Source organism: Gavialis gangeticus, unplaced genomic scaffold, assembly GCF_001723915.1.
Source record: "Gavialis gangeticus isolate Ggan-Ray unplaced genomic scaffold, GavGan_comp1, whole genome shotgun sequence".
Taxonomy (NCBI): domain Eukaryota; kingdom Metazoa; phylum Chordata; order Crocodylia; family Gavialidae; genus Gavialis; species Gavialis gangeticus.
This window is the reverse complement of record NW_017728964.1, coordinates 10,110,119-10,136,098: the sequence shown is the minus strand read 5'-3', so window position 1 is coordinate 10,136,098 and position 25,980 is coordinate 10,110,119. Positions and strand designations below refer to the sequence as shown.

Below are 25,980 nucleotides of genomic sequence, written 5' to 3'. Positions count from 1 at the left end.
TGCTCCTGCCCTGGCACTTGGGCCAAAGGAATACCACATTTCAGCACATGGAAGGCAGGTCACTAGGATGCACTACAATGTGTAGCCTCAGGGGTTCAACTTAAATGGGTTCCCAATATAAAAAAGCAGGGGGAATTGCAGGCATGACCTAGGACTTTTCTAGCATCCACACAGCCAAAGCATAAGTAGAGGTTCAGTTACCTACTGGACTCTCTCAGTCATCAGTAGTGCTAGGAGCATGGGAGGAAACGAAAGGATGGGCAGGCAGGATGGATACGGAAGCACTGGCCTGAGTCAGCCACATGCAGTGGAATATTTCTGGCTCTAAAAACACTGAGCCAGCTCCACTCCATTAAGGCTGTGCCCGTTTACGCTTGGCCTGAATTTAGTCCAGGATAACCAGGACCTCACAACAATCCCTGAGCATTTGTTCTAAGAACCCATCCCCTACATCCACCATTTGACATGTCCTTGATGAAGCCCAAGTGGATGTGCCACTCGTGGCAGGGGGAAGCATCTCCAGCTTCCCACACCTCAGCCCGCAGTAAAATCTTCCGTGCCAAAGTTGACTGATCGCTGGGGCTCCTCGGCGTGCTTCTGAAGGGGGAGTTGTTCTTCTTTAGAATGGCCCAAATGGCACCAGGTGGCAGGGAGTTAAATATATATGGGAAAAGACGATCCCACCCCATATAGTTTTTGCCCCTCTACTTCTAGTTATTCAAGCCAAATTGTGAACTGCCCCGTCCACTCAGGGTGCCAAGCAGTTCCAGCCCATGGTTCTTACAGAAGTTTGTCTGTCAAGTGCTGTTACTTCCCTCCCAGGCTATTTCCATGTGAAAGCCTACTTGTCTGAAATAGGGAGCATGCACATATGCATTCTCCATTCCTACCCTCCCTGCCTCCGAGACCACATGCATGCCTGCGACAGAGTTTATCAGACACTGGGGTGTGGGGGGAAGGGGAGTATGTTTTAATGGGAACCTGCGTTAAAAAATGTTGGCAGCCTCTCTCTGCAAGTCCCCAGGCCCACACGGCTCATTTATTTGATGCACACGTATCTATCTGCTTCTGGTTCCGTTCCTGCTGTTGGGAGGGGGCCGTGCATGTCTATCAGCAGAGCCCCTCGTTAGCACTGCGTTCCGCCCTCACCGAGTCTCCTCCCGAATCCATTCAAACGGCAGGAAATCCCCAGCATATCCTCTCTGGCCTTTCTGCTTGTGCTGTAAAAACTCACGCCTTGTAGTATTAATAGCAGCTGGCAATGCGAATGAAAAAGGAGGCAGACTGCCTAGACTCTCAGCCTCCCAGTAGCATCGACTGTTGGAAGAAACAGGAGCTCTTTTAATTTCCCCCCACAGCTTCACTCCCCATGCTGCCCCCATGCTTATTCTTGGGTTGCCTTCCCATCCCCCACTGCACCCCCATGTCCTTTCCACACCAAAACAGGGAGGCACTCAGCGTTCTCCAAGGCTACAGCACTTCCCCACCAAGCTGCCAAAGGGAATAAAACAGCATCCCAAATCCGATTACACCTGCTCCAAAACCTGTCCGATGACCTAGGCACCGTGATCAGCACCCTTCTCATCTCTGAGCCAGGTTACTGCAACAGATCCTGCCTGGGGAAGCAGGTGACGCCCACTGGAGAGCCATCAGCCTGTACCGTATTCAGCAGGTTGCTGCCATAGCAAAGGTGCAGCTGAGGGCACAAGGCTCAGAATACTCCCAGTTCATCCCTAAATACAATGCCCTTTCCTGTTTTTTAAGGAACTTCTTAATAAGTTAGGGTCTTGGTTAAATTAGTGGCTCCTTCCCCTCTGGAGCCCTCTACAGCAGCTGTATCCAACTGGAGTCCTACGGCAGTCCCAGACTGGTACTGGGCAGTACATCTCGCTGTACTGCTTTTGCTAGGACAGTGCAGCAGTGGCGAAGACGCTACAATAGGAGGTTTCTAGGTGCATTATGTGCAGATAGCTGTATGGACTAGCCTGTCAGCTGGTGTAAGTCAACATAGCTCCACTGAGCAATCAGAGATACCTTGCCTTACAGTAACCAAACATCTAGCCCCAGGGCTGACTTGATGAGATCTCAGTTTCTTGTTCTTTTCAAGAACAAACATTTTGGGGGGTGGGGGGGTCCTTTCAAATGGCCTAGGAAAGGGTCAATAAGAGGGCTGCTTTGAGGTGCCAACCCTCCCACAATCTTGCAAAACCCACTCTCACTTGGAGTGCCCGAAACACTAAGGCTAGGGCAGTTCTCCCGAGATCATGATTCAAATAGGAAAATTCTGCAGGGCAGAGACTAGGCCAAGGACTACAAAACAGGGAAGCCATTTGTGAGCTCATCTTCTCCAGAGCCCACACAAGCCACGTTCATGGTTACCAGAATGACTTTAGGGAGCCTCAGTGTCTTGCAGCACAGTTAAACATCTATGGTAGCTGCCCCCGCTTCTCCTCCCCCCCGTCCCAGCTCCGTGACAGTTTTCCCATGCAACCAACCAAGCCATCTAACCAGAACTACAAGGACACAGGGAGAGACGCTGCCTCTCCAGCTCTTCAGCAGCCCTTCTAAGAGGACAAATTTAGCAGTGGGTAAATCTGTGCTCCGTGCCTGGGATACAATTAGGGGTTGCAGTAACCACTAGCCAGCCGGTGGACGGTCCTGCCTCACAGGCTCAGAACATGCCTGTGGTGGGCAGCCAAAAAGCTTTCTCCAAGCCGACCAAAGCTCTGGAAATTGCCATCTACCCAGGCGGGGACACAAGGCGGCTGAGGAGGAGGAGGTTTGCAGGACCCATCTGCTGGGTTGACATCAGTGAGCCCTTGCGAACGCTGCGGACTGCTCCTGCAGGATCAGAGAGGCCATGGAGAGCAGTCGGCACAGACAGACGCGCTCGGACACCAGCGAGAGAGTTCTGACAGCCGCCCGGTAATGCCCATGCATGCAAATCATGTAGTAGCCACACTTGCCTACTGACGGATGCCAGGAAGCTGGTCCTCTTCACACCTGACCCTCTTCTTGCCCCTGCCAAATGCCTTTGCTCTACAGGGGAGCCGAGGGAGTCGTGCGTTGCCTCGCTCCACGCCTGGACACACGCAGACCCAGAGGCAATATTGGAATCTTCTTTCCAGGACGTCCAAACACCTTGGCTGGGAATATTTCCTCTCTCCTACCCTAGACACTAGAGCAGCCTGAAGCCTTGCTTGTCCTTGCGTGTGTGCGCGCGCAAAGCAGTTCCCAGTGCCTTCAACTGGACTATCTCCCTTCCAACCCCCTCCCGTCAGGGTTGTTGCATTCCTCACTGGATACATGTTGATGCTGGGAGCCTTGATAATAAACTTCTCTCTCTCTCTTTTGCTCTTAGTCTCTCTCAGTGCATCTCCTGAAGGGGAATCGTGTTTTCCCCCTCCTGCGCAAGGGAATGAGACTAACAAAGCAAACCAGACAAAACTAAATTCCACTGTCCTTCCCTTCTCTGCTCTCCCACCCCCACCCAGCCCTGCTGCTGCTGCTGCTGCTGCATGTGATGCTTGTTCAAAAGGGCGATAGCCCAAGGAGTTTCCTCCAGAGAGCAGCGGGTACAGAGACAATAAATAACCTTTTCTAGAGCCTGTCCAAAAACCATAATGCTTTGCAGTTATATAGGACCTTTCATCAGGGGAGCTCAAAAGATTTTTCCAGCGCTCGCAAGTAATACCATGGTAAGGCAGATAAGTATTATCAAACCCAGTTTTCATGTGGGTGAGCACAGCCTCAGAAGTACCGTGCTGCTTCATGGGAAATCTCTGCAATGACAGGCAGTAACTGGTGTAACTGGGAGTCAGCATCCCTGAGCGGTGAACACTGCACATGTTTCTGGCCATACCAGCAGTACTGACCCAGCCGTTAGAGGATCCAATCCACAAGCAGACCCCCATTGTGCTAGGCCCCAGATGTAGTCAGAAGGAATCCCTGCACCAAGCGGTGCAGTCTAAACAAGACAGATAGATAAAGAGTGGGAAGAAGGAAACATTAAGAGACTAAGTGACTTGTCCAAGGTCAGACAGGAAATCTGTAGCAGAGTCAGAAACCTAAGTCTTTTGAGTCCCCGATCACAGCCTTCACTCCAAGGCCACCTCTCTTTTCCCAAGCTGCTGTCCTTTCTGTTGCTTACTTCATTAGTCCTGTACCGGCACAGCTGAGTATTTACAGTACGTCAAGTACCAGCAGCACGATACAGGAGAAAGCACAAGCCCAGCGCGTGCATGTGACTAGCCCGGTGCAGCCTTGTGGACTTTCTGAACCTGCTGCAAGTAGGTTGGCGTTGGACTTCCCACAGATGAGATGCCCAAGGGGTCAAGACAGGACATACCACAAAACACTCTGCTGCCAACTCTGTATCATGCACCCCCAGGACTCTGCAGCGTGGTAGTTTAAGGCAGGAAAAGACAACACCAGAGGTGTAGAAGAGCAGTTCTGCACCCTGGGTGGCAGCAGTACACAAGGCAGTGCCCAGGGCTAGTGCCCTGATTGCTCCCCTTTAGTTATGCTACTGCGCGGTACTGACAAACTCTTCCACACATGCAGGATGCAAGAGATGAAGGGCTCCCCAGAGATGCTACTGAGTCAGAATGAACAGACTCAACTCCTCTGCATTCATTCAAAAAAGCAAAGAGAATTTACTCCTGTCACCCATGCCAAGCCACTTCCATCCCCCAAAGCCTCCCTCTTTTGAATAGCTGTTGCCCCAAATACACATCTGTAAGTGTCCTCTTTTTGCCTTTTTTCCTCTAAATATCTGTAGCACGGAGTCCAGAATCCTTCACAACCCCATGAGCATCACAGACATGTTGTTGTCATGATAAATTGTTGTGATTATTCTTCACTCTGCATTTTTTTAGGGCCTTGGAGCCCTAGTCCTGGACCAGGTCTCTGTTCTGCTCAGTGATGTGTGAACAGAGTCAGAGACTGACCTTTGATACCTTCCTGACTCCCTGTATCATCCTGGGCACCTGCCAAGCTAAACATGCCCATCTAGCCAAGGTGTGCCAGAGTCAACTATGACATTAAGGACCAACCAGATGTACCATTAAGGAGACTAATAATCAAATAATGCTGAGCACCTATCCACTACAAAATACTAAAACCAGGCCCCTTTAAGGGGAACCTAAATGTCACTAATTGCTCCTAAACCTCTTAGCTTCATACCTGCGAAATCCAGACACTGGGACTCCCCCCAACCTTCCCCAACGCAATACTTGCAGATCATTGGACACCTGGAGTAAGGGCCTTTGTTGCCTTTTTCAAACCCTGTTTTTATTTTACCTGAGCACAGCCCTTTATTAGTGCAGGGACCAGGCACCTGCCAGAGCCCAAGGATGAACAGGCAACGTGGTTTAACCCTTTGGTACCTGGAACAAGGATTTCTTGGGTAGCCACGCTTACCGAGAAGCACATTTGTGCTGGTGGTGCACACACTGTAGCCTGGCTGGTGGTCACACAATAAAAAGTGAAGCTTGTGCTTTCCAGGAGGCTAACTCCCACCCACGCTCCCCACTTGGGGTCCAATGAGGATGCACTGCATGCCTGTCATCAAGGAGTCCAGAAGGAACCAGTGATGCATGAGTGTGTGGATGCTCTTTGGCAGAGCAATTTTTGCAGCTGGTGCATCCTGCTGGGTGCATAACACAAAAGAGAACAGAGACCATCCCAGGACATTCAAATGATCTCATCTAAGGACAGTTTAACTCTTTTTCTTGCGAGTCAAGACAAAGATCAGAGTGGGTGTACAATAGCACATGCTTTCACCAGTATCACAGTAGCAATCTTTAAGCCTTTGATCAAAGCTCTTGCAGTTTGAATTATAACTACCCAGCAGTTCTACAGGCCGCTTGCAACCTGCCCCTGCTGCTCCAACAGGGGCTCTGCTTGGATCAGCTCCCTGTGCACTTCATTCGCCAAGTCTCTTGGGTCTGCCACAGCAGGACCCTCTCGTGGGTTACTGTGGATCATTCCTGCTTCTGGAGAGACTGAAAATATTGTAACAAAGGTCCTGACTGCAGTGTTTGGTTTGGTTGGGTTGGGTTGGGTTGGGTTGGGTTGGGTTGGGTTGGGTAAGTTTTTTGTTATTTTTTTTTGGCAGGGGAATGCAGGTGTATAGTGAACTGGGAAAATGACAGTGTTAAAAGATGGGTTCCTCAGAACTTCAGGCCAAAGGGCCAGGAGCTCCTTCTGCTTTGTTTTTGCTATACTGACATGTCCAGTCCACCTCCTAAGGTTGTAGCTTGAAGGCTAGGCACCCTGAGTTCTCTTCCTCACTTTGCCATTAACTCACTCTGTGGCCTTGGAAAAATCCGACACACTTCTATTTTCAGAAGAAGCAGGCACTCAGTTTGGATTGCTGCCATTTTTGGTTGCCCGATTTGAGAATGCCAAGTCCTCAGCACCACGACTCCATTCACTCAGCAGTTCTGACTGCCAGGCCATGCATATTTATACACCCATAATTAGGGCATCCCAAATGCTCAAACATTGTAAAAAAAACCTTTGGCCTAAAGTTCTTTGATCCTCCATTTCTTCTCCATACCCGGCATCTGTAAAATGGAGGTCAGGAGTCACTGTCAGGAGAATCTTTCATAAGGCAGTACTCTCTCCTCAGTGCAACTTCACTGACTGCACAGTGCGACTTCAGTTGATTCATTAGAATCACACCAGGGATGACTTTGGTCCCAGATGTGCAGTGGAGGTTGAGACCATCAGGAGAAAGAGCTAAAGCAGAAGTGTTAAAGTTACAGCCCATGAAGCCAATATTATCTGGCCCCTGATGCTGGCCTCACATGGGGCAAGTCCAGAATCCCATTCCCTTCCCCACCCTCAACCCCCAAACTGGATCCAGCACCTGCAGCACCCGCTCTGGCTGGTCCAGGACACAAGCAGTATATGGCATGGGTCCCACACCAGGTGGCATGTGTGGTGCAGTCCCAGACTGCCCAGAGTAGGTGATGGATCCAGCCTGTGGGATGGGGAAACTTCTATGGGTCCACCACATCTTAGATTCAGCACCTGCTCCAACCAGCCTGAAACTCATGCTGCACATGGTGTCCCCCCTTGACCAGCTGCATGTGGATATGGACACAGCAGGCACCATGGACAATGCGGTCCCAGACTGCCCAGAGCAGGTGCTGCGGGTGCTGCATGTGGTCTGCAGGGGTGGGGGGAAACATGTTTGTAGTCTTTGACCCCGATTCAGCCCGTGCAACCAGTCCCCGACCACTCTGGCCTGCAAGGCAGGTGGTGTTATTGTTCCACTTCTTACCTCCAGCAAGAGAGAAGTCTGGTTCCCACTCTCTGAAACTGTAGGTACGTGCAAAAAGTTGCTGGTACCACCATGCCACAAACCATCCCAGCCTAGGGGTTTTACACCAGAATAAAACTCCTTTGGCCACCATAGCATGCACATACCCACCCACCCCTTTTCTATAAACAGAAGCAGCTTTACTCAGTAAAGCATTGCTCCATCTGTAACTTCTTGAAACCACATGGCAAGAGCAGCATCTCTGATAAGGAGCTGGCATACCTGTGACATACTATCAACTGTTGCAGTGAAGGCTCACAAAAATTGAGCCTCTTCAGACGCACAGAATTTTAGCCAAGAAGAATCTTAACAGGGGCATGGGAGCCTGGGTTTCTTTGGCAGTTTCATTAGTGAAGGATTCCCTCGGTGCTTAAATATTTTACTAACGTTTCTTTTTGGTTCCAGATGGGTTTTCCTGTAGGAAAGTGACTCCCCTCCAACTGCAGTGGACAAGAGCTGTGAACGATGCTCACTCTTGTCCTACATTAACCTCTCCTATTCTTCCTCTGCTGGGTGCTCCTCACAGCTGTGTCGATGTCATTCATTGTGGCAAACTGGAATTTTACAGCATCTGCTCCGAATTAGAGACAGCATCAATATTTCATTTTTTCACCAGCTGTGGTGAAGCCTTTGAACTAGGCTCTCTAGGCATTGCTAACAGGAAGATTCTGCTCCACACTCAGCTTCTTAGACCCCCTTTTCCTTCTAGCCCATCCAGAGGAAAAAGCAAACAAAAGGCTCAAGTAATTCAGTGCAATAGGCCTGGAGCATGTGTCTCCTTGTCTTGTGGCTGTTAGGAGGAGTTTGACAGCAAAAGATAAACATCTGTGATGGAGATTTCATGCCAGCTAGTGCCCCTTCTAATACAAGCCAGATCATGGGCCTTGGGCTTTGCGCTTCTCTAAATTATGCACTGCGTTTCCAAGAAGCCTCAAGACTCATTGTGGTCGGTCCTCAGCCAAGTGCTGATGGTGCAGAATAAGGGGACATAGTATTGCCTCTCTTGGCAAGACTTGCTCTGTCTGAAGGGCTATGCCAGCCTGGCACTGCAGCTGGGTCCAGTGTACTGGGTGGCTCAGTGTTCGGTAGTTTTACAGCGATACAAGAACCTGAAGCAGGGAAGTGAGAGGCACCTGTTCCTCTCCAAACTCCTCTGGGTGCTTTTATGAACTACACAGCATCGGAGTCAGAGAGAACAACCTTCCCTGCATCTGATTCTGACTACTTTCCCTCCTTAAAGGCCTTCTCCTCCCTTACAGGAGCTATACTCACCTACTCCCAAGCAGCACCCTGCTTGAACTAATCCTAAAAAAACAGTGCTCTTCATCCTGCTACATCTTTGCTGCCAGGGAGCTTCCCATCTCTGAACAAGAGCCAAATCGTAGCCCAGAAGGACAGAGTACAGAAAGCAGCTGATTGTCCAGAAGGAAAACAGTGTTCCCAGGATGCAGATTTTCTCCACTTGGAGTGCTTTGAGGCTACTGTTGACCTGCCAGGCATCACACCCTCTTGTTTGAGTAGCAAGTGTCTGTATGTATTTTCTTCACAAGGCTTCCTTGAGTATAGTCTTAAAAAAGGTCAGAAGGGGCAGCCTCCATTTCAAATGCCACCACAATGAGAGCCAAGGCGACCAGGAGTCCAGCGCTTGGGTATTTTAGGCTGGAATCTGCAAGCGTAATGACGGATGGGAGTTTCTCGTAGACACCTTCCCCTCCCCACAGCATGTACTCTACCTAGAGGGAACATGCCTGTTTCCAAACGCATATTAAATACAGACACATTACTCAGACTGATGGACCGAGTCCCACGTTCTAATCATTAGGTGGCATTGCCAAACCCCAAACATTTGCGTGTTCCTGGGATTTTCATTAAAGGCCCCACCAAACCCTGTGGAGAAGTCATGTCTTACAATGCACTGCTACTGACTGTGGCTAACTAAACTTGAAACTCATCCATCAATCTTATTAGCGATGCTCTGCCCACTGGGCTTGCAGCTGAATCTCAAGCTGGCAGAGGGGGCAAGAGTGGGGAAGGGAGGGAAAACATGATATGTTCCTAGGAGAACATGACACACAAGGCTATTCAGTCTGCCGTATCTTAGAGAGGGGATGGCCAAGATGGATGTAAAGGAAGAAAGCCAGTTGCTGTCTACCAGTCCTGGATCATCCCTGAAGATCCAGCTCACCATCTTTCAGGGCCGAGACCTTATTCAATCCTTTCACAACAGTTACAATAGCACCTCCACCAAAGGTCTGAGGGCCTTATAAGCTTCAACTTATTTAGCACCACCTCATTGCATAAGGAGTTGGAAGGTGCTATTATTTTCATTTTCAGATTGTCTGTGCCTCAGTTTCCCTAAGCGACTTTCCCAATGTTACATAGTAAGCCTGTGGCAAGGTAAGGATTTGAAACCAGGTCTCCAAAAAGTTCAGGGTCCCATTCTAACCAATGGCATCTTGCTTCCCTGTCATTCCCTGGACCCTAAGGTGCCGGGGCTGCATGTAGGCGTGTAGACCACCCAATAGAAAATAAGGAGATGGTCACAGGTCTCTAGTCTTATAGAAATCAGGGCCAGAGTTTCATGTGACTGGTACCCAAAATTGGGGCCAGACCTCCATGCACTTGGCATTTCCACTGCCCTCCATGGTCAATGGACTGAGCTCTTGTAAAAAACCTAGCTCACCTGGGTGCTGCAGTTCTGGAAAGACATCTTATGTCTTCCTCTGTTCAGGATGGCCAAGATCAGATCTGTCTGGTCAATAGTGCTAAATGAAACGTCACAGCTGCCCCATTTACCCTTTATAGGATGAAGTGCTGTTGGGTGCAAGACCAGATGTGCCAAGAGAGGAAATCTGCTCTTGAAATGAGGGGAAATTGAGCTGCTGTTATATGGAGTCATAAACATTTACCACAGTGTAAACCAAAGCCCAGACCCGCTCATTTGATTTTCAACTTGACAAAGTTTATTAGAGTTAAAAAGGCGTCTTACCAGAAAGAGCAGGGAAATGTATCATTAGAGTCTAGGAAAACACACTAGAACAAATAGGCTGAGTGTTTCAGTTTACAGTCCAGGCTCCGTTTCCTTGGAGCATTACCAAGCCCCCTTTCTGCCTTTGGCTATAGCTGTACAAGCACATCTAGAGGGATCGGAGGCCGAGACTGGCACATGTAACAAACCAGCGTGCACTAGATTCCCAAACCTGACTGACGGCCAGTTTGCCAGGGTCCCAAATGGGAAGCTAGTCTTACCCAAAGTGGAGGATTTGCACAGCAAACCAGATCACCCAGCCTACAGTTACTAGCACTCTCCACGGGAGAAACATTTTTAAAAGGGATTTTTAGGGCTTCACAGCTTGGAGTGACACAACACTGCATTCCACTCCCGTTTCCACATACAGTACCGTGACATTTTGACACAAGAGCAGAACGTCATCACGCAATGATGCAGCCTCAAGGCTTGAAGCACTGCAACATCATGGCATGATATCATGGCAACAGGATGTGCTCATTCATTCTGAAGAAAGCCATGTGTGCGCCCTTTGGGGACAGCCAGAACCTGAACACTGTGGGGTGTCCTTCGAGTAGTTGCACAGTGGCCTTTAGCAGATGTTAGGGTTAACTTGAACCAAAGCCCCAGCCCAACAAAGCACATAGGTAGCTCCATGCACTATATGAACTTAATTACTTTGCTGGATTGAAGTCACATCTTCAGGAACTCACTTTGAGTTTCCAGATCTACCTCTGAAGGCTCTTCCTTGTGTGCAGGAAGAAAAGGTTAATCTTGAACACCCCTTGCAGACTACAAGGGTAGGAAAGATGAACAGAAACGTCCAAGAAGGCAGAAAGGGGGAAAGACCATGAATGCGAGGTTTCCTGGGGCAGTATGTGTTGTATCAGAAAAGACAATTAAGAATGGAAATCATGAGGTGTCAAAGGGAAAGGGTAGATTTCTCGATGGTACGTGCCAGTTGCAAAGATAAGCATCCCTGAAATAATGAGAATTAAATACATTTTCCAGCATTCTGTATTTGTGAGGGAAAGAGAGAAGGAACAAAACCCCCAAACCACACCAAAGCAGGCCATTTAGAGAAGATGGGCAGCAATAGGCAGAACTCAAGGTAGCTGCATTCAACCCAGAATTACAAGCTGAGGTGTGTATTTCAGAGCCCCTCGGGATGCCAGGGCAGCAATGACTGAGTTCAGCCAATGCAGGGACCAGCAGGCTGCAGAGACAATGAGACCACACTAAGGACGCAGGAGGAAACCAGGTCTGTTAAAAAGCTTCTTGATCATGAATCCAGTCCTGGAGAACAACTCTTTCCTTCCGTTAATGGAAACATCATAGGACAAGCCATGCCAATGTGCAGACATCAGTTCTGCCTTTCAAGGACCCGATTTCAGTAATGGAAGTTGCTGAGCGCTCCATTTATGTGAGGCTAGGTCTGGATGTTGCTTAAAATGATGACAAAATGCTACCTTTATTGTGGGATGATCAACTCTAGTGCCAAGGGTACTCAGCACTCTGCAGGTCCTATTGTCTATGTAAAAGTCCATGATGGTCTCTAATACTTGGCCTCAGTGCGCTGAGGTCACCAACAAGTAAGGGTGACAATTGGCTGTTACAGATAGTATTGTCTAAAGCCTCACTCAGGATGAGGCACCACTGTGCTGGGCATCAAGGAAACAGGTACTGGAGGTGGTCCTGGCCACACAGGGTCATCTATGTCACAAGTTTTGCTTGTCAGCAGCTTGACATGCAGCTTCCCCCAAACCCCTGCACCTATCATTTTGAAACTTGGCAGGCTTTGTGGCCTCACCAGGGGCTACTATCCCTGCAGTTTTGACCCCACTGTGGCTTAACACATAACATGTGACATGAGTTTTGCTTTCAAGAATTTGGGGTGTATTTTCCCCCAAACCCTGCACCTATCTTCTTGAAACTTGGCACACATCATGGTCTCAGCAGACACTATCATCCACGTGAGTTTCATCCAAATCAGACGCAAAACAACAACGTTACAGATATTTCATTAATTCCCCATTACACCCTATGGCTGGATCTCCAAGGTGGCTCTGAAGCTTCGGAGCCACTTTGGCCGGATTGAAGCAGGAACCCGGTCTGGAGCTCCGGATCGGATCCCTGGCACCCAAAGCAGCTGGATCCAAAGCTGGATTGAATAGCTGCCTACTTGCATAGGCCTACTGGGAACCACTGCCTTAAGAGCAATTTCATGGATCTGCTAAGCTGGACAGACTGACACCTGAAGAGTTACAGTGAAACCTGTATTTGCAGACTCACTAAAGCAGTGGTTTCTCAAGTGTTTTAGACTTGAAGCGCCCTTTGTTAGACTTGAGGTACCCTTGGAAAATGCCAGCTCTTAGTTTTCACTCCATTTTTAACTATAGAAAAAGAGAGAAAATCTTCTGTTGCAAAGAGCTCAGAAAGACCACAGCAGGTCAGAAGGGTTTTAACACTGTGGAATCCTATTTGAAATCTCTGCGCTTATCTTGTGAACCATGTTTGTACACCTGCAGTACTAACATAGCATAGCACCCATATCACCCTTTAAAGTATCTCAAGGCACCCTGGCCAGGAATCACTACACTAAAGGCCTGACTCAAAGCCAATGGAGTCAATGGAAAGGTTCCCATTGATCTCAGTGAGCTTTAGCACAGACCCCAAAGGGACAGCATTTCTACTGCGCAGGATGGAGAGTTTTCAGGAAGCGCTACGTCAGCCCCTGAAAGATGCCCTATGGAGCAGGGATGACAGGAACATTGGAGCTGATGCCAGTGAGAAACTCCTCCCATACCCACACTGATCCCTAGAGGGCCCGTTCCCATTCCAGGCATTTTCCCAGAGTGGATCACTAGCTATTCTATTCAAGAAGAAGAAATGGCTTATTTTAAGGCTTCCACTTCATATATTCCAAGTGGGATTAATGTACAGATCCAAAGGAGGCCAACTATAAATACACCATCTACAGGTTCTCCTGCTGGATGCCAGATATCCCAGGCCTACTTTTCTGGAGAATGAGTTTATGGCTTTTATCCAAGGAGTTATAAGCACATGAACTGAAAGGTAAAATACAAAATGAGGAGCTTGTTACAGTAAATAGCTGTGGTGCACTTAAATGCTCCTTCAGCAACAGTGACAGTTTCGGAGATTTTCATTGGACCAACACCCCTACTGGTTCTCTTCAGCTGCATTTTAACTTTTGGTGGGTGGAATATAACTTCTTTTGGTAGATCTGTCTCTCTATCTGCCATTTGCAAGAGTCATTTCTATTGTCTCTGTTCTTCTCTGGAGCAAATGGGATCAAGATTTGTCATGCAACTTCTTGCAAAAGAAAATGGGCAATCTGCAGCAGATTGCAGAAGCAGGAAGCAGAACAGCAATCAGGCAGAGGGCACAAAGTATAACAGTTGGTCAGGTAAGGGGAAGTGGATCAGGATAGCACTCAAAGAGGGGGTGGGGCATAATCTGTGGCATGCCTGACAAACAGGTTGGCCCCCGCTACAACGCAGCTCCATGGCACCAAGACTTGCATGGGGGACAGAAAGTAAAAGGAGTCGATCAACAATTTGGTCCCCAGCCCTTGTGGACAGGAATGGTGGCAACAATTAGGCTAACACTAAGGAGAGAATACGAGTCAGCAGTGTGCCAAAAAGGCTAACAGCATACTGGGCTGCATCGGTAGGCGTGTTGCCAGCAGGTCGAGGGAAGCGATTATTCCCCCTATTCTATTCAGCGCTGGTGAGGCCACATCTGGAGTACCGTGTTTAGTTTTGGGCTCCCCACTACAGAAAGGATGTGGACAAATTGGAGAGAGTCCAGTGGAGGGTGACAAAAAATGGTGAGGGGGCTGGGGGACATGACTTATGAAGAAAGACTGAGGGAACTGGGCTTATTTAGTTTAGAAAAGAGGAGACAGAGGGGACATAATAGCAGCCTTCAACTACCTGAAGGGGGGTTTGAAAGAGGATGGAGTTAGACTGTTCCCAGTGGTGGCAGATGACAGGACAAGGAGCAATGGTCTTAAGTTGCATCAAGGGAAGCTTAGGTTAGAATATTAGGAAGAACTTTCTTACTAGGAGGGTAGTAAAACACTGGAGCAGCTTTCCCATAGAGGTGGTGGATTCTCCATCCTTGGGGGCTGTCAAAACCCGTCTAGACAAAACCTTGGCTGGGATGATCTAGCTGGGGCTGGTCCTGCTTTGAGCAGGGGGGTGGACTAGATGTGACCTCCTGAGGTCCCTTCCAGCCCTATGTTTCCATCTCATTGCAGACTCCAAGATAGGACAGGTCATAGCTGCACCCTTCCCAGTGGGGACGGAGCAGCAGCAATAGACAAGAAAGGACATTTAAGGCCTATACAAGGTAAGCAAACTTTGGGACCATGACTCTATTCAAGCCTCTGGGTGGGGACATCAGTCATGGCAAGGAAAAACCCACATTCAGATGCCTTCAGAGCCCGAGAGCAGAGCTGCCAAACCAAACATTCCAGGCTGATCCACTGGCTTCATATTTCCCTCATTTATTTCACAAAGGGAAAAACCTACATACACACACATAAATTCATCCTTTCAAGCAGCCTGGGTGACAAAGCATAAGCCATGGCCATTTTCAGAGCTAGGAATGGGGGGGGGCAGCAAAACTCAGCCTCGGGTCTGTGTGCCAGGCAGGGAGGAGGTTTCTAAGAAGAGCAGCAGCACTAGGAGCACCCAGGGTTTGGCTCTATGCCCCTTGGATCAGTTTTAAGAATATCCCAAACCCAGCAGAGTTAGGGGCTCTTTGAACATGAGCATTCAGGCCTGACAAGCAGCCCTGCAACTATAAACATCTTCAGGGCATACTTGTGGAAATGGGCCAATGGAGGCTAGTCCCTGCCAACTCTCACCCCTATTCCAGAAGGAGCTTCCAAACCATAAATGCATGTGGTAGGAAGCAGCTTAGAAGCAAGGCCCATGCCTGGTCCTTTAGCAATCCATCCTAAAAGCTCCATACCCCAGAGCTGACACCCTTCAGAGACATTAGCAGAGTGCTCGGTTCAGTCATGAAGTTGCAATAAGCCACTATGCAGAAAAAGATGAAAGCCTACGCTCAAAGGGAGAGAGAAAGGATTGCATTCCCACTGCTGGCATGAAACCTGCAAGTGATGTCCTGGATGCAACAGATCCTAGCAAGGCTGAACGGGAGACCCTAACAAAGCCAGATTCTTCACCAGTGAAGACACCGCAGCCTCCTGTAAGTGTGTAGGCCACGACCCCAACAGCAAATGCTATTTCATCTGAGAGAAAGAACGGATCTTTCTCCTTTTTAAAAGTAGTAACAGCTGTCATCAGCTGGAATCCTTCAGAGTGATCTGGATGGCAAGCAACCATCGATCCTTTCCTGGTAGTGGTCAGCGATGCAGCCAGCTAGCAGCACTGGAGGAGGAGGATCTGTACTGTATACAGTATGCTGTACACACACTGTAATGGTGCAACTAGCTGGGACCTGCCTGCCTTGTACTACACATCCCTCTGGGCAGTAGACTAAACTACTCTCTTGATATCCATTCACTTGTTCCACTCTTATCCATCTTGGAGTCAGAGCGTGTTGCCCTGGGCAGGCACAGTACCACAGCCATGGAGCTCAGAGCCGGGCTGGAGCATATAGGCATTACTGGAATATTAATAACTGCTGAACTTCCAGGTGGCATCTTGCTATAAGAGCAGTATGAGTGAACACTACTAAAGTTTCAGGAACTGTTTCTAAAGGATCTTTCTTCCAGCACTTTTGTACTGCTTTACTAGTTAAAAGAACGACTTTCACCATCCCACGAGTTTTCAGCCCATTATCAATAAGACACAAAATGTACAATACAGAAACAGGAGCTTATGTCTCTAAGCATAAGCTAACATCATGAACAAGTGTTTGGCACAGGTACTGATAATCCCACAAGCCTCCTGTGTGTGAAGCTCCTCTAGAGACAAAGAGTTGGAGAGCAAAGCTTCTCTCCTACCATCTCCACCTTTTGGAGGTGGTTCTTCTGCCTATGGCAGTGGCTGTTGAAGGCTCCAGGTAGCCATGAATCCCTGGTATGGTGTTGATACATCTGGGGATCATTTTTCAGATGCTGGGATTTTGGAAAGGCTCACAGATAGCATGTATTTATTGTATCTGGATTCTAAGCATCTCTTACATCAGGCTGGGAACACTTGCATGAAAGACTGGCCCAAAAACTTCACACCTGATACTTCCACCAGCAGTGCCCCAGAACACTATGAACCAGTTACAGGAAGAATTTCTTATTAGGTTTCTGCAACCCCTCTCCCCCTGCCATGCACCATATTAAGAGATTTCCATCTCCTCTTCCAATTGTTTCCACTGATCTCCTATTGAGCCCCAAAACCCATCAATCTTTGCAGCTCCAGTACTTCTGCATACACAGCACTCTAGATATGGTCAAACTTAGACACTTGCCAACATGGACCCCACTACAGGTAAGGGAGCCTTTGGAACAGATCCAACCTGCAACCAGGTCCACTTAGGATCTGGCCAATCCCAGGCTAGACTAAATGTCATCCTTTCTAGCCTTAAAATAAGAAGAATCTAAGTACCTGCCTCTCCTATGCTAAATCCAGTGCTGCCTTGTTTGCCCCACGATACCTGAATCAGGCTGGGCCGAGCTCACTCAGCAAAGATCAGCAGGGCCCCAGAAGCTCCAGAGCCTACAGACAACCAGCCACACTGGCTCCCGAAACACAGCCAGTTCAGCAAAGCAACACATAGCTCAGATGCTGAAAGCCTCCAAAGAGGCAATGAGCAGGATTTGCAGTAATGAACCTGGAAAACACCTATTCTGAGAAAGAAACCTCCCACCTGCTTCCTCCTGAATGGGAAACAGCTTAACTAAGGTCCAGCTGCAATTAGGAGTGTAATTGCAATCACAAACACACATAACCCATAAATCTCCACATCCTATAAAAAATAATAACTGAGGAGAGTGAGAAAGCACCATTAATTACTGAGGTCGTAATTCAACCTCGGGGCACTCGTGCTTTCTGCTGGTGAATGTCGGACCTCCTGATTTGACATGGAGCTTTCTAATTATTCTCACCAGATCTAATATTCAATAACCAATTTTGCTCTAACTCTACGTTACTCTCCATGCAATGTAGGTAGGCCCCTTTTTGCACTGTTAGCAACCAGACAATAGATTCCTTGCAAGCGCTTTCTTTTGAATGGTGCTTGATGGAGGGTGGGAGGGCTGATCGCCAATAGGTTGCTGCGAGCATCCTTGTCTCTCAGAATGGATATTATAGGAAGATGCTTCAGAAGCACTGCTTAATGCAACTTACTTGGACTTGTTGGATCACCTGCCTTCCGAAGTCTCCCGCTGGAGGTCCTGGTGGCTCCTAGGGCAAGAATGAAACCAGTCATTAGGTTCAAGGGTAACCAAATGGCACTCATGTCAGCAATGGCATGTGGCACAGCAGCCATGCCAAGACACCAGACTTGTTAAGCCACGCTCCTTCTTCCAGTGACTTTGTATGTTTAGAAAATGTCTCAGGAACCGTTATTGAATGCGAAAAAATACACAAGAGAGAGCCTTGATCTTTCCCCAGAGGCTCCAGTGGCAGGAGCTGGTTTTTACCATCCTGCTGTACCAGAAATAATGAGCAAGTCTGAAGTCTTCAAGTCAGGGAAGAGAATCCTGAAGCAACTGAGCAGGACACACAGTCACCTTTCACTGGGGACCTTTTCAGATAGTAGGAAGATCCAGGTACATACACCCAATTCTTCCACTGAGGAGAAACTCTTATCAAAACAGAGAAACACAAAACTGTTAGATCAAGGTTAACTTTTGGGCTGGTGCAGTGTCCCGCACAGGGACAGAGAGAGCAACATGTGTCTCCTAGATCCTGGGCCTACCAGCCTGAGCCAGCCCGAGCTCCAGCAAGGTTAGTTCAGCTACAAGGAGAAGGGTTTAGCTATTTTCTGGGCACACTATGCCCCAGACATGCCCGGGACTGCCTGCTGTGCAAGGAACCCGGCCATGTGGTTAGAATGGCCAACATATCAGACAAATCCTAGGCAGCTCGTAGACCAAACTACAGAGGCTTCAGAAGTGGTTTGGTCTTGGATGGGATTGGTTTGCTACGGTCTCCTTCAGCGAGTTAGGCTTTTCATGGTGATCTAGAAGATTCAGATGGCCACTGACAGGGAGAGAGCTCTGCAGAAAATGTACCCGTCTAGAGCACCTCTTTTTGAAAGGGGGAGGAAACGGGAAACTCCTCTTCTTGTTCCCACTCCACATACCCAGGAAGGGACTAATAGCCCTCCTTATGCTTGACTGCTACCAGCTGCAGGCAACACGGTGAAGTCATCTGGCTAGCACAGGCAGAGATGGGCTCCAGTCCCAAGTCTGCTGCTGTTCGAACAAGTCCCTTGCCCTCCCTGCACTACGAGCTCCCCCTTTTTAAAATGGAAGATGAATGGTCCTGCCTCTTGCCAAGTGTGCCACGCAGCTCCGAGTGAGGTTTGCCTCATCAGTTAGTTTGGATTTAAAAAAAAAACAAAAAAAAAAAAACATAGTCACTTCCAGGAATCAAAGATTTCTGGTGGCCCCTTTCCTCCCCCATCACTCCCTTGTAGCTCCATGCCACAAGCAGCTCTAATTATGGCATAAAATCTGCTGGATCGACTGATGTGGAGCCCAAGCTCTAAAGAGATCCCAAAGTTCAACCACCCTTTATACTGGAAATCCCAGGAGAGGCCAGTGACATCCAGTCTCTGCTGAGCTCTGCTAGCAAAGCAGTTGTTCCAAGATCCCGCTTTCCCAGGAAGTGGTGAGAAGCAGCCCAGACTCCCTGCTCTTTCCAAACCAAACCTGATCCCCAGAAAGCGCTGAAAGAGAATTTCCAAGATGACCAGACGCCTGGTTGCATCTGCGATATGCAAATAGGTTTGACATTCCCTGATTTTGGGCAAAGCAGCTTTCTTTTTTATTAATGAAACATTCTGCATCCCCCCCTTAGAGCCAATCAGAAAAAAAAAAAAAAACCAGGAAGCGTTTTGGCTCCAGAGCCCTGAAACGGTGGCTTGTTGTTGCCCCACCCCCACCTCTGTCAGCTGGAACCGCTTGCAGCATATAAAAAAAAATTAAAGGGGAAAAATAAAGCAGCAAACCTCATGCTAACTGGTTTGGGACAGGGGATATAGCTGGCAGCGCTGCTTGGAAAAAGTGCCTCACACGCAGAGCGCGGGGGGGCGTGCGCGCGCAAGCACGTGTGTGTCCGTCTCTCCCCCCCACTTTCCTTTCTTAATATAAAAACGTCTCTGTGACTGAAAAGCTGTGGTTGAACCACAGGGCCGGTTCCAAGGAGACTGCGCTGCTCCCTGTCTGGAAGAGGAGACGGAAGAACTCCTGGGCTAAAAAAAAGAAAATTGCATTCCTTCCTGCCTGCTCTTCAAGTTCTGTTTTCAAAAGAAATAAATGGTAAATACTGACCCCCCTCCCCCCCGCAACACACACACACGCACGCACCCACGCACCCTACTCTATTTTGGGGCATGAATCCACATGAAAGAAAACTGTCTCGTGCACACCACAATGGCCGTGGGGAGAGCATTCCCAGTAGCTCAGTTTGCCAAGTGTCAGCCAATGGACAGCAAGAGGAAGGAGAGGGTATGGTCCAGTAGGCAGGATGTCGGCCTACCAGTCAATCAGTGAAGGCTAGGCCCATCTCTGCCACTGACCTGCGGTGTGACCTTGCGCAGGTCACTTTGTCTCTGCTTCCTGGTCTATTTTGTTTCTTTGCAGTTCACGGCAAGGATTGTTTTTTCATACGCGCTCACTGCACAGTGTACAACTGGCTCCTGAACTCAGCTCGAGTTTCTACCAACGAATATAATACCAACAACATGATACTCTGCCTCTTCCCTGACCTCAGTCACCACCTCTATCACATTCAGAAATATCCCTCAAGATGATTTTTCATTTTCAGCACGTCTGACCAGCCATTTTGGCAAAGGGGAAAACACAATTTCTCTCTGTTAAAACAAGAAGAATTTTAATTACGCTTCCTTAGACAAGCTACAGCAAGAGAAGCTAAGCTGCAGCATAGCCAGGATCCTCACTGAGAACGAACACCTATGTCTTGCCGCCACGTGGGTGGGGCGCAGCATTACGTTTGGCTTGTACACAAGGGTTTTTTTTATAGCCTTTGGACAACTGTTATGCAGAACGTGCCTGGTTGGGATGGGCGGCACTCAGAACGCAGATACACAGCCATACAGAGCTGGTTAAAGGCACCTTTTATGTTTAAAGACCTTTTCCTCATTTTGCTGCCAAAGCCAGATAGGTGCAGGGTGAGAAACTTGCAATGCACAATCCTGTCCAAGCACGTAAGTAGATTTTGTTCCTCTTTACTGCCATTCTGAAGTAAAAGTTAGCATAAAATGCACATGGTGTTCGATGTAGCAGATCCCTTGGCATATGGAATTTCTTTTCTGAACTTGCAACATATCTACATTTGTATTTGCAGCCCCCACCTCCCCCAACAGATTTACAGAGTTCCCCTTTCACCTAGTAATCTTAATCCTAGCAGCTGTCTTGTAGCCAGGAAATATTATTCAACTCCCCTATTTTAAATAAGAATAATTCAAAATGCAGAGAAATTGACTTGTCCACATCTACACAGCAGGTCAATAACCGAGCCAGGATCATAACCCAGATATTCTGACAACCGGCCTTCTCCTCTAACTACACCAGATAAAAACCTAACTCCACCACGATGAGACCACTTAGTTCTTACACAACACTTCTCACCCTTGGGTCTCAAATCTCTTTACAAAAAGGGGGTCACTATTCTCATCCCAGGTCATAGACAGGGAAACTGAGGCATAGAGGGGAAGCCACTTGCCCAAGGTCACCAAGTATGCCAGTGGCAAAGCTGGCCAGTCGAGTCCCAGTCCAATTTGCGTTCCACCGACTCCCCACAGAGATGGCGGACCTGTCATAAATGCAAAAGCAATAGCTAAAACATGTACCTCTCTCAACAGCTCATTGTAAGGTCTGTGGCAGAGGTTGGGCTGACACTGCATCAGCATGTTAGATGCCACTCTGGGGCTACCTCCATTTATAGCGTGGAAGCACAAGTTCATCTGCAGTTCTGGTTTGTGGGACAAGGAAGCACAAATCAAAATCAAAGGTTTCTATCCCAGACAATGCATTTGAGTTGTCCCTCTCACAGCAGTATGAGTGTCCCTGGGTCACATTATAAATGTACGGTAATATCCTGGAATAAGCAACATAATGAAATGCTTTTGTTCGGTTTAAATTAGGAATGCTTCCCCATGCTGCCTTCAGCAGAGCTTTACAATGGAACAGTCCAACAGTTAAAACAGGATGGTAACATTACCCCAATATTACCCCTTCTTTATCTTCATTAGCATCAGAGTAGAGCTCTCTCTCATTAGGAGCATAACTTTCTGCCTCCTCTCCATCGGTCTGCCTGGGACAGCCCATTCCCAAGAGAATCGGGGATATCTCCCAACCAGCTCTTACTCTCCACTGATGCAGGGATCACAAATGATGGAGGTCTCCTTGCCCAGAGGAACACTTCACACAGTTCCTACAGACTCCATGTGGACTTTCCCCTGTGACACTGGCATTTTCCAGAGTGTTGGTTAGCAATGCAGGTTGCCAGCTCTTCAGGCCAGGGTCTGTCACCCTCTGGAGCAGTAAAGCATCCAGCACAAATTATCCTTCCCCATAAGGTATTCCCATGGCTACCTACACCGGCTGCTGGAGAGGACCCGATTTGAATAGCAAAGATACAGCCCCACTGACATCAGGAGCAGGCAGAGTCAACATCACGATCAATATAGAGAATTAAGACGTACAATTGTCCCTCCTTTCATTTGCTTTGCATGTGGCTTTCCACATTACTGGGAGCTTCCTGGTAGACCATCTCAGGGAGCAAAGTCTAGCTCATCCACCTAAACATGATGATGCAAACAGCAGCAGTCATCATGTTTAGCCCCAGCCCTTGGTGCTGTATCTTGTCCCTGCCTTGCATGAACAGGCTCTGGAAAAGTCCTATTTAAAAAATTGCAAAGGAAGATGCTGACTGTAGGGACCAAACCCAACACCACAAATGTTGTTATTCAGCACGGGCTGATTCCCAATGCCAAAGCACTGCCTTAATGAATCCTTTCACACCCTCCTCCACCGAAGTCTAGATGCTGGAGATCAGGCCAAGCTGTGAAGCTCAAATGCTGACTCAGGACCCAAGCAGAAGCGGGTTTGAGGAGCCCCATTCCAGTTTCCGCTTGCCAGCATCACATGGCTGGTAGCATCTGCTCAACAGAACATACGAAGTGGAACAGCAGGGGATGTGGGGAAGGGAGTCCGAATGAGGAGCATTGGACAAGCTAAGGAGCAGCAAAGGAGACTTGAGTTAGGTGCAGTGTTTATTTGCAGAACAAGGCAAGTCTTATGGGTCACCTGCCTGCTATGAACTGGACCTGAGCCAGCTGGGGAATTACTGTTTCACTTTCATTAGCTCCAAATCCACTCACAACATCAGTCCCAAAAAAGAACATGTCAAAATTAAGCCGTGACGATTTCTAGCACTAATCAGAACCAGGCACTGGAGGCTGAGACGTTTTCCCAGATTCTGTGTAATGGAGATGCTCTCCAAATAAGCTGAGCACAGCTGGACAAAAACACAACCCATGTGTATGGTTTCTTTTGTTTCATCCCAGATCAAATATCTCTGGCAGCGGCAGCACGCTGCAAGCTGATCTTTCTCTGGAAGAGGGGCAGAGCTGCATCTGCAGTTCCCAAGTTACACTGGCTCTGGGCTCAGCTGTGGACCAATGCTGTTTTCTGACACAGCTACTTGCCAGTGTGCTCACGTGACTCGTACGTGCCTAGGTGCACTGCTGCAGAAAGTGCCGAGTGACCTCTAAGCATCAACTCGCCTGCTGCTCAGGTAGAATAGCATCTCTCTGCAGAAAGCTTGAGCAGATTAGGGGCCTGACACTGAGCTGGCATAAGCTGGTATAGCTCCACTGAAGCCAATGGTATAGATCAGCAAATGATCAGGCTGTAGGCTAGAGCACAATTAACCCCCTCTCCCCCCCGCCCCCCCCAAGGGTATTAGTGACCCAGAAAAAGTGAACATGCATACCTCATGGTATTAGGTGCTAAGTACATGAACCCATTGGGTGCCAAATGCATCCCTCCATCAACATCCGGCCAATCAGCATTTCCCAAGAAATTTGTGCTATTCAATTTCTGTTAGGACTAGAGACCAACTGATGCTTCAGGGTTCAGATCTGTATTTTCCCAGACCTTGAGGGCCTTAAAGCTTATCTCTAATTATGGTCAGAAAAGTGACCAACGCACCCCCAGATTGCCTTTAAAAGAAGAGAAAGGACCCTTGTGACCCCCTCTGACCAAGATTGCTCAGACACTGTCATTTCCCAGGCAAGTCTGGGCCACACCAACTGGTCACTGAATTAGACTGTGACCTTGAGAAAGATCTCCAGACTTGGCTTAGTTTCAAGTGATGCAGCACCCCCTGCAAACTTCGGTAACCCAGTCAGTGATGGAAAAACGGCCTCTGAGTCCTGCATAGACCAGATCCAGTGGCGTAGCAAGGGCAAGCAGGATGACCACCCCGGGATCCCGAAGCAAAGGGGCGCTAATAAGCACTGCCCAGCTGGGTGGGGAGCAGGATGGAGCCATGAGTGGCTTGTTTGGGGGGGGTGCACAGAGGGGGGAAGGGTAGCTCCCACTCTGTGTGCACTCTTGGGCAAGCATGGGGAGGTGTGTGCCCCCCGGATCTGCGCACAGGGTGAGGGCAGGCTGCTGCTGTGGGCTTTGCCTCGGGCACCAAACTTCATTGCTACAGCATTGACCAGATCTGTTCCCCTCATAGGCTTCCTGAGACAAAATAGTTGTGGACAAAATGGGACCCACAAATATGTCCATGGACGGAACTGCAGAGATCAATTCGCTGTTTGTCGGATTATGTTCTTCATTGTTCCCAAGTTCCTGGACACCTGACAGCTATTCAGGGAGGAGCTTGTGAATCATGAAAACATCACAAATTTCAGCACAAGCAATTTTTCATGCTGGGAAGTCATTGCTTGCAATTGTCTTCTTTAAAAGACTTTGAGTCATCTGTAAGGCAGCAGCAATGACGCCATGTGACTGCACTGAGAAACCACATGCTTGTACAAAGGTGTTTTTATAATGGGAGTGACTGCACAAGTCACCAGGGATTGGAGGATCAGATCCTTTGTATGGACAGTCAATTCTGCCCTATATGTTGTGGAAGTCTTTCATAAATGGGGAGGGGAGGGGAGGGGAAAAAATTGGATTAAAGGAATAGGACCTGGTTGTCACAGAACCATGAGAATAAGAATCAGACCCCCACAGCAGCTCTCATACCTGACATCACTTTTAGTTTATGCTTTTGAAATTAAACTAGCTTTCCAGTTGATGGCGTGCCTCTAAATGCCTCCCCCTTCCCTTCATCTACACGAGCCTTGGAGCTTCCTGAACTGGAACAAGGGCTGAGAAACCCGTGCTGGAAGCTGTTCTCACAGTGTTTTCCCCCCAGAGACAGCCAGAAATCCAAGGACAGGTTGGGGCCTAGGAAAAATGCATCAGCTGGAGCTTGCAAACCAGAACCAGGGCAGCTGAGATGTGCTTCCCATTTACTGGGAACAGAACCTGCCACGTTCAGGGGGTGGGCGAGGTTCTCGTTCCAGCCTGGTTCCCGTTTGCAGCCTGGCGGGAGGATGGGATACTGGATGTCTTACGTTACCCAGCTCTCACAAGACCTTCAGTCCAGGTCTGTGACTCCAGCCAGCTCAGACAGTTCAGCATTGCAGGGGCCCCCACAGCTCGTTATGTAAAGCACTGTACAAACACAAAAGCCAATGGTTTCTGTCTTAAAGAGTATACAATGTCTGGTCTTTTCTAGGGCCACTGTCCCAATCAAGCCACTGAACATCCTACACCTCACCTGTTACCAAGTGAACCCACTGCCAGAGTTTGGCTAGTGAGATGTATCATCTAATTGGATGGGGGGGGGGATATTAAAATTTGAGTCTGGTATTTCTATATATGATCAAATAGACCCCTCCTGCCCTCCTCTCCCTTCCCCACAGGCCTATAATATTCTCGCTCTGGCTGCGGATGAAACATCCCATTGCAAAGCTTCCCAGCACCGGCATCTGGTCCTCTGTTAGGCTCAGATGTTTTGGGAGCTGTAGGACACAGAGCAGCAACATGCTGCTCAAAAACATACAGGCATTTTTCAATTCATTTCTTGCCTTTCTTCAGCAACCTCAGTGCGATTCAACAGATGCTTTTGTTTTTCAGCTACAGACTTTCCCTAGTGGCCCTTCACCACTTTCCTGCTCTTATTTCAGGCACACAGCACTCTCTGGCTTCTATTTTCAAGGGTTCCTGCATTCCCAGCCCCAGACCCCTCCAAAGACACTTCAGGATTTATCACCAGAATACTGCAGTTGTCAGGATGCCATGAGGATGTAATCCATAACGCTGCTGTTTGCTCGGCTCAGAAAAACAAATGGGGTTTTTCCTCCAGAGGATAAGCCGGGGGGGGGGGGGGGG

At 48.5% G+C, this 25,980-nt stretch overlaps 1 protein-coding gene across 1 annotated transcript in view; it reads right to left on the bottom strand.

Moving 5' to 3' along the window:
- The window catches only part of SEPT9 (septin 9), a 291,529-nt gene that overhangs the window by 234,591 nt on the left and 30,958 nt on the right, over window positions 1-25,980 (bottom strand). Inside the window, exon 2 of the mRNA XM_019502714.1 lies at window positions 17,678-17,734. Coding sequence (XP_019358259.1) covers window positions 17,678-17,734 — 57 coding nt within the window. The remainder of the gene's footprint in view (window positions 1-17,677; window positions 17,735-25,980) is intronic.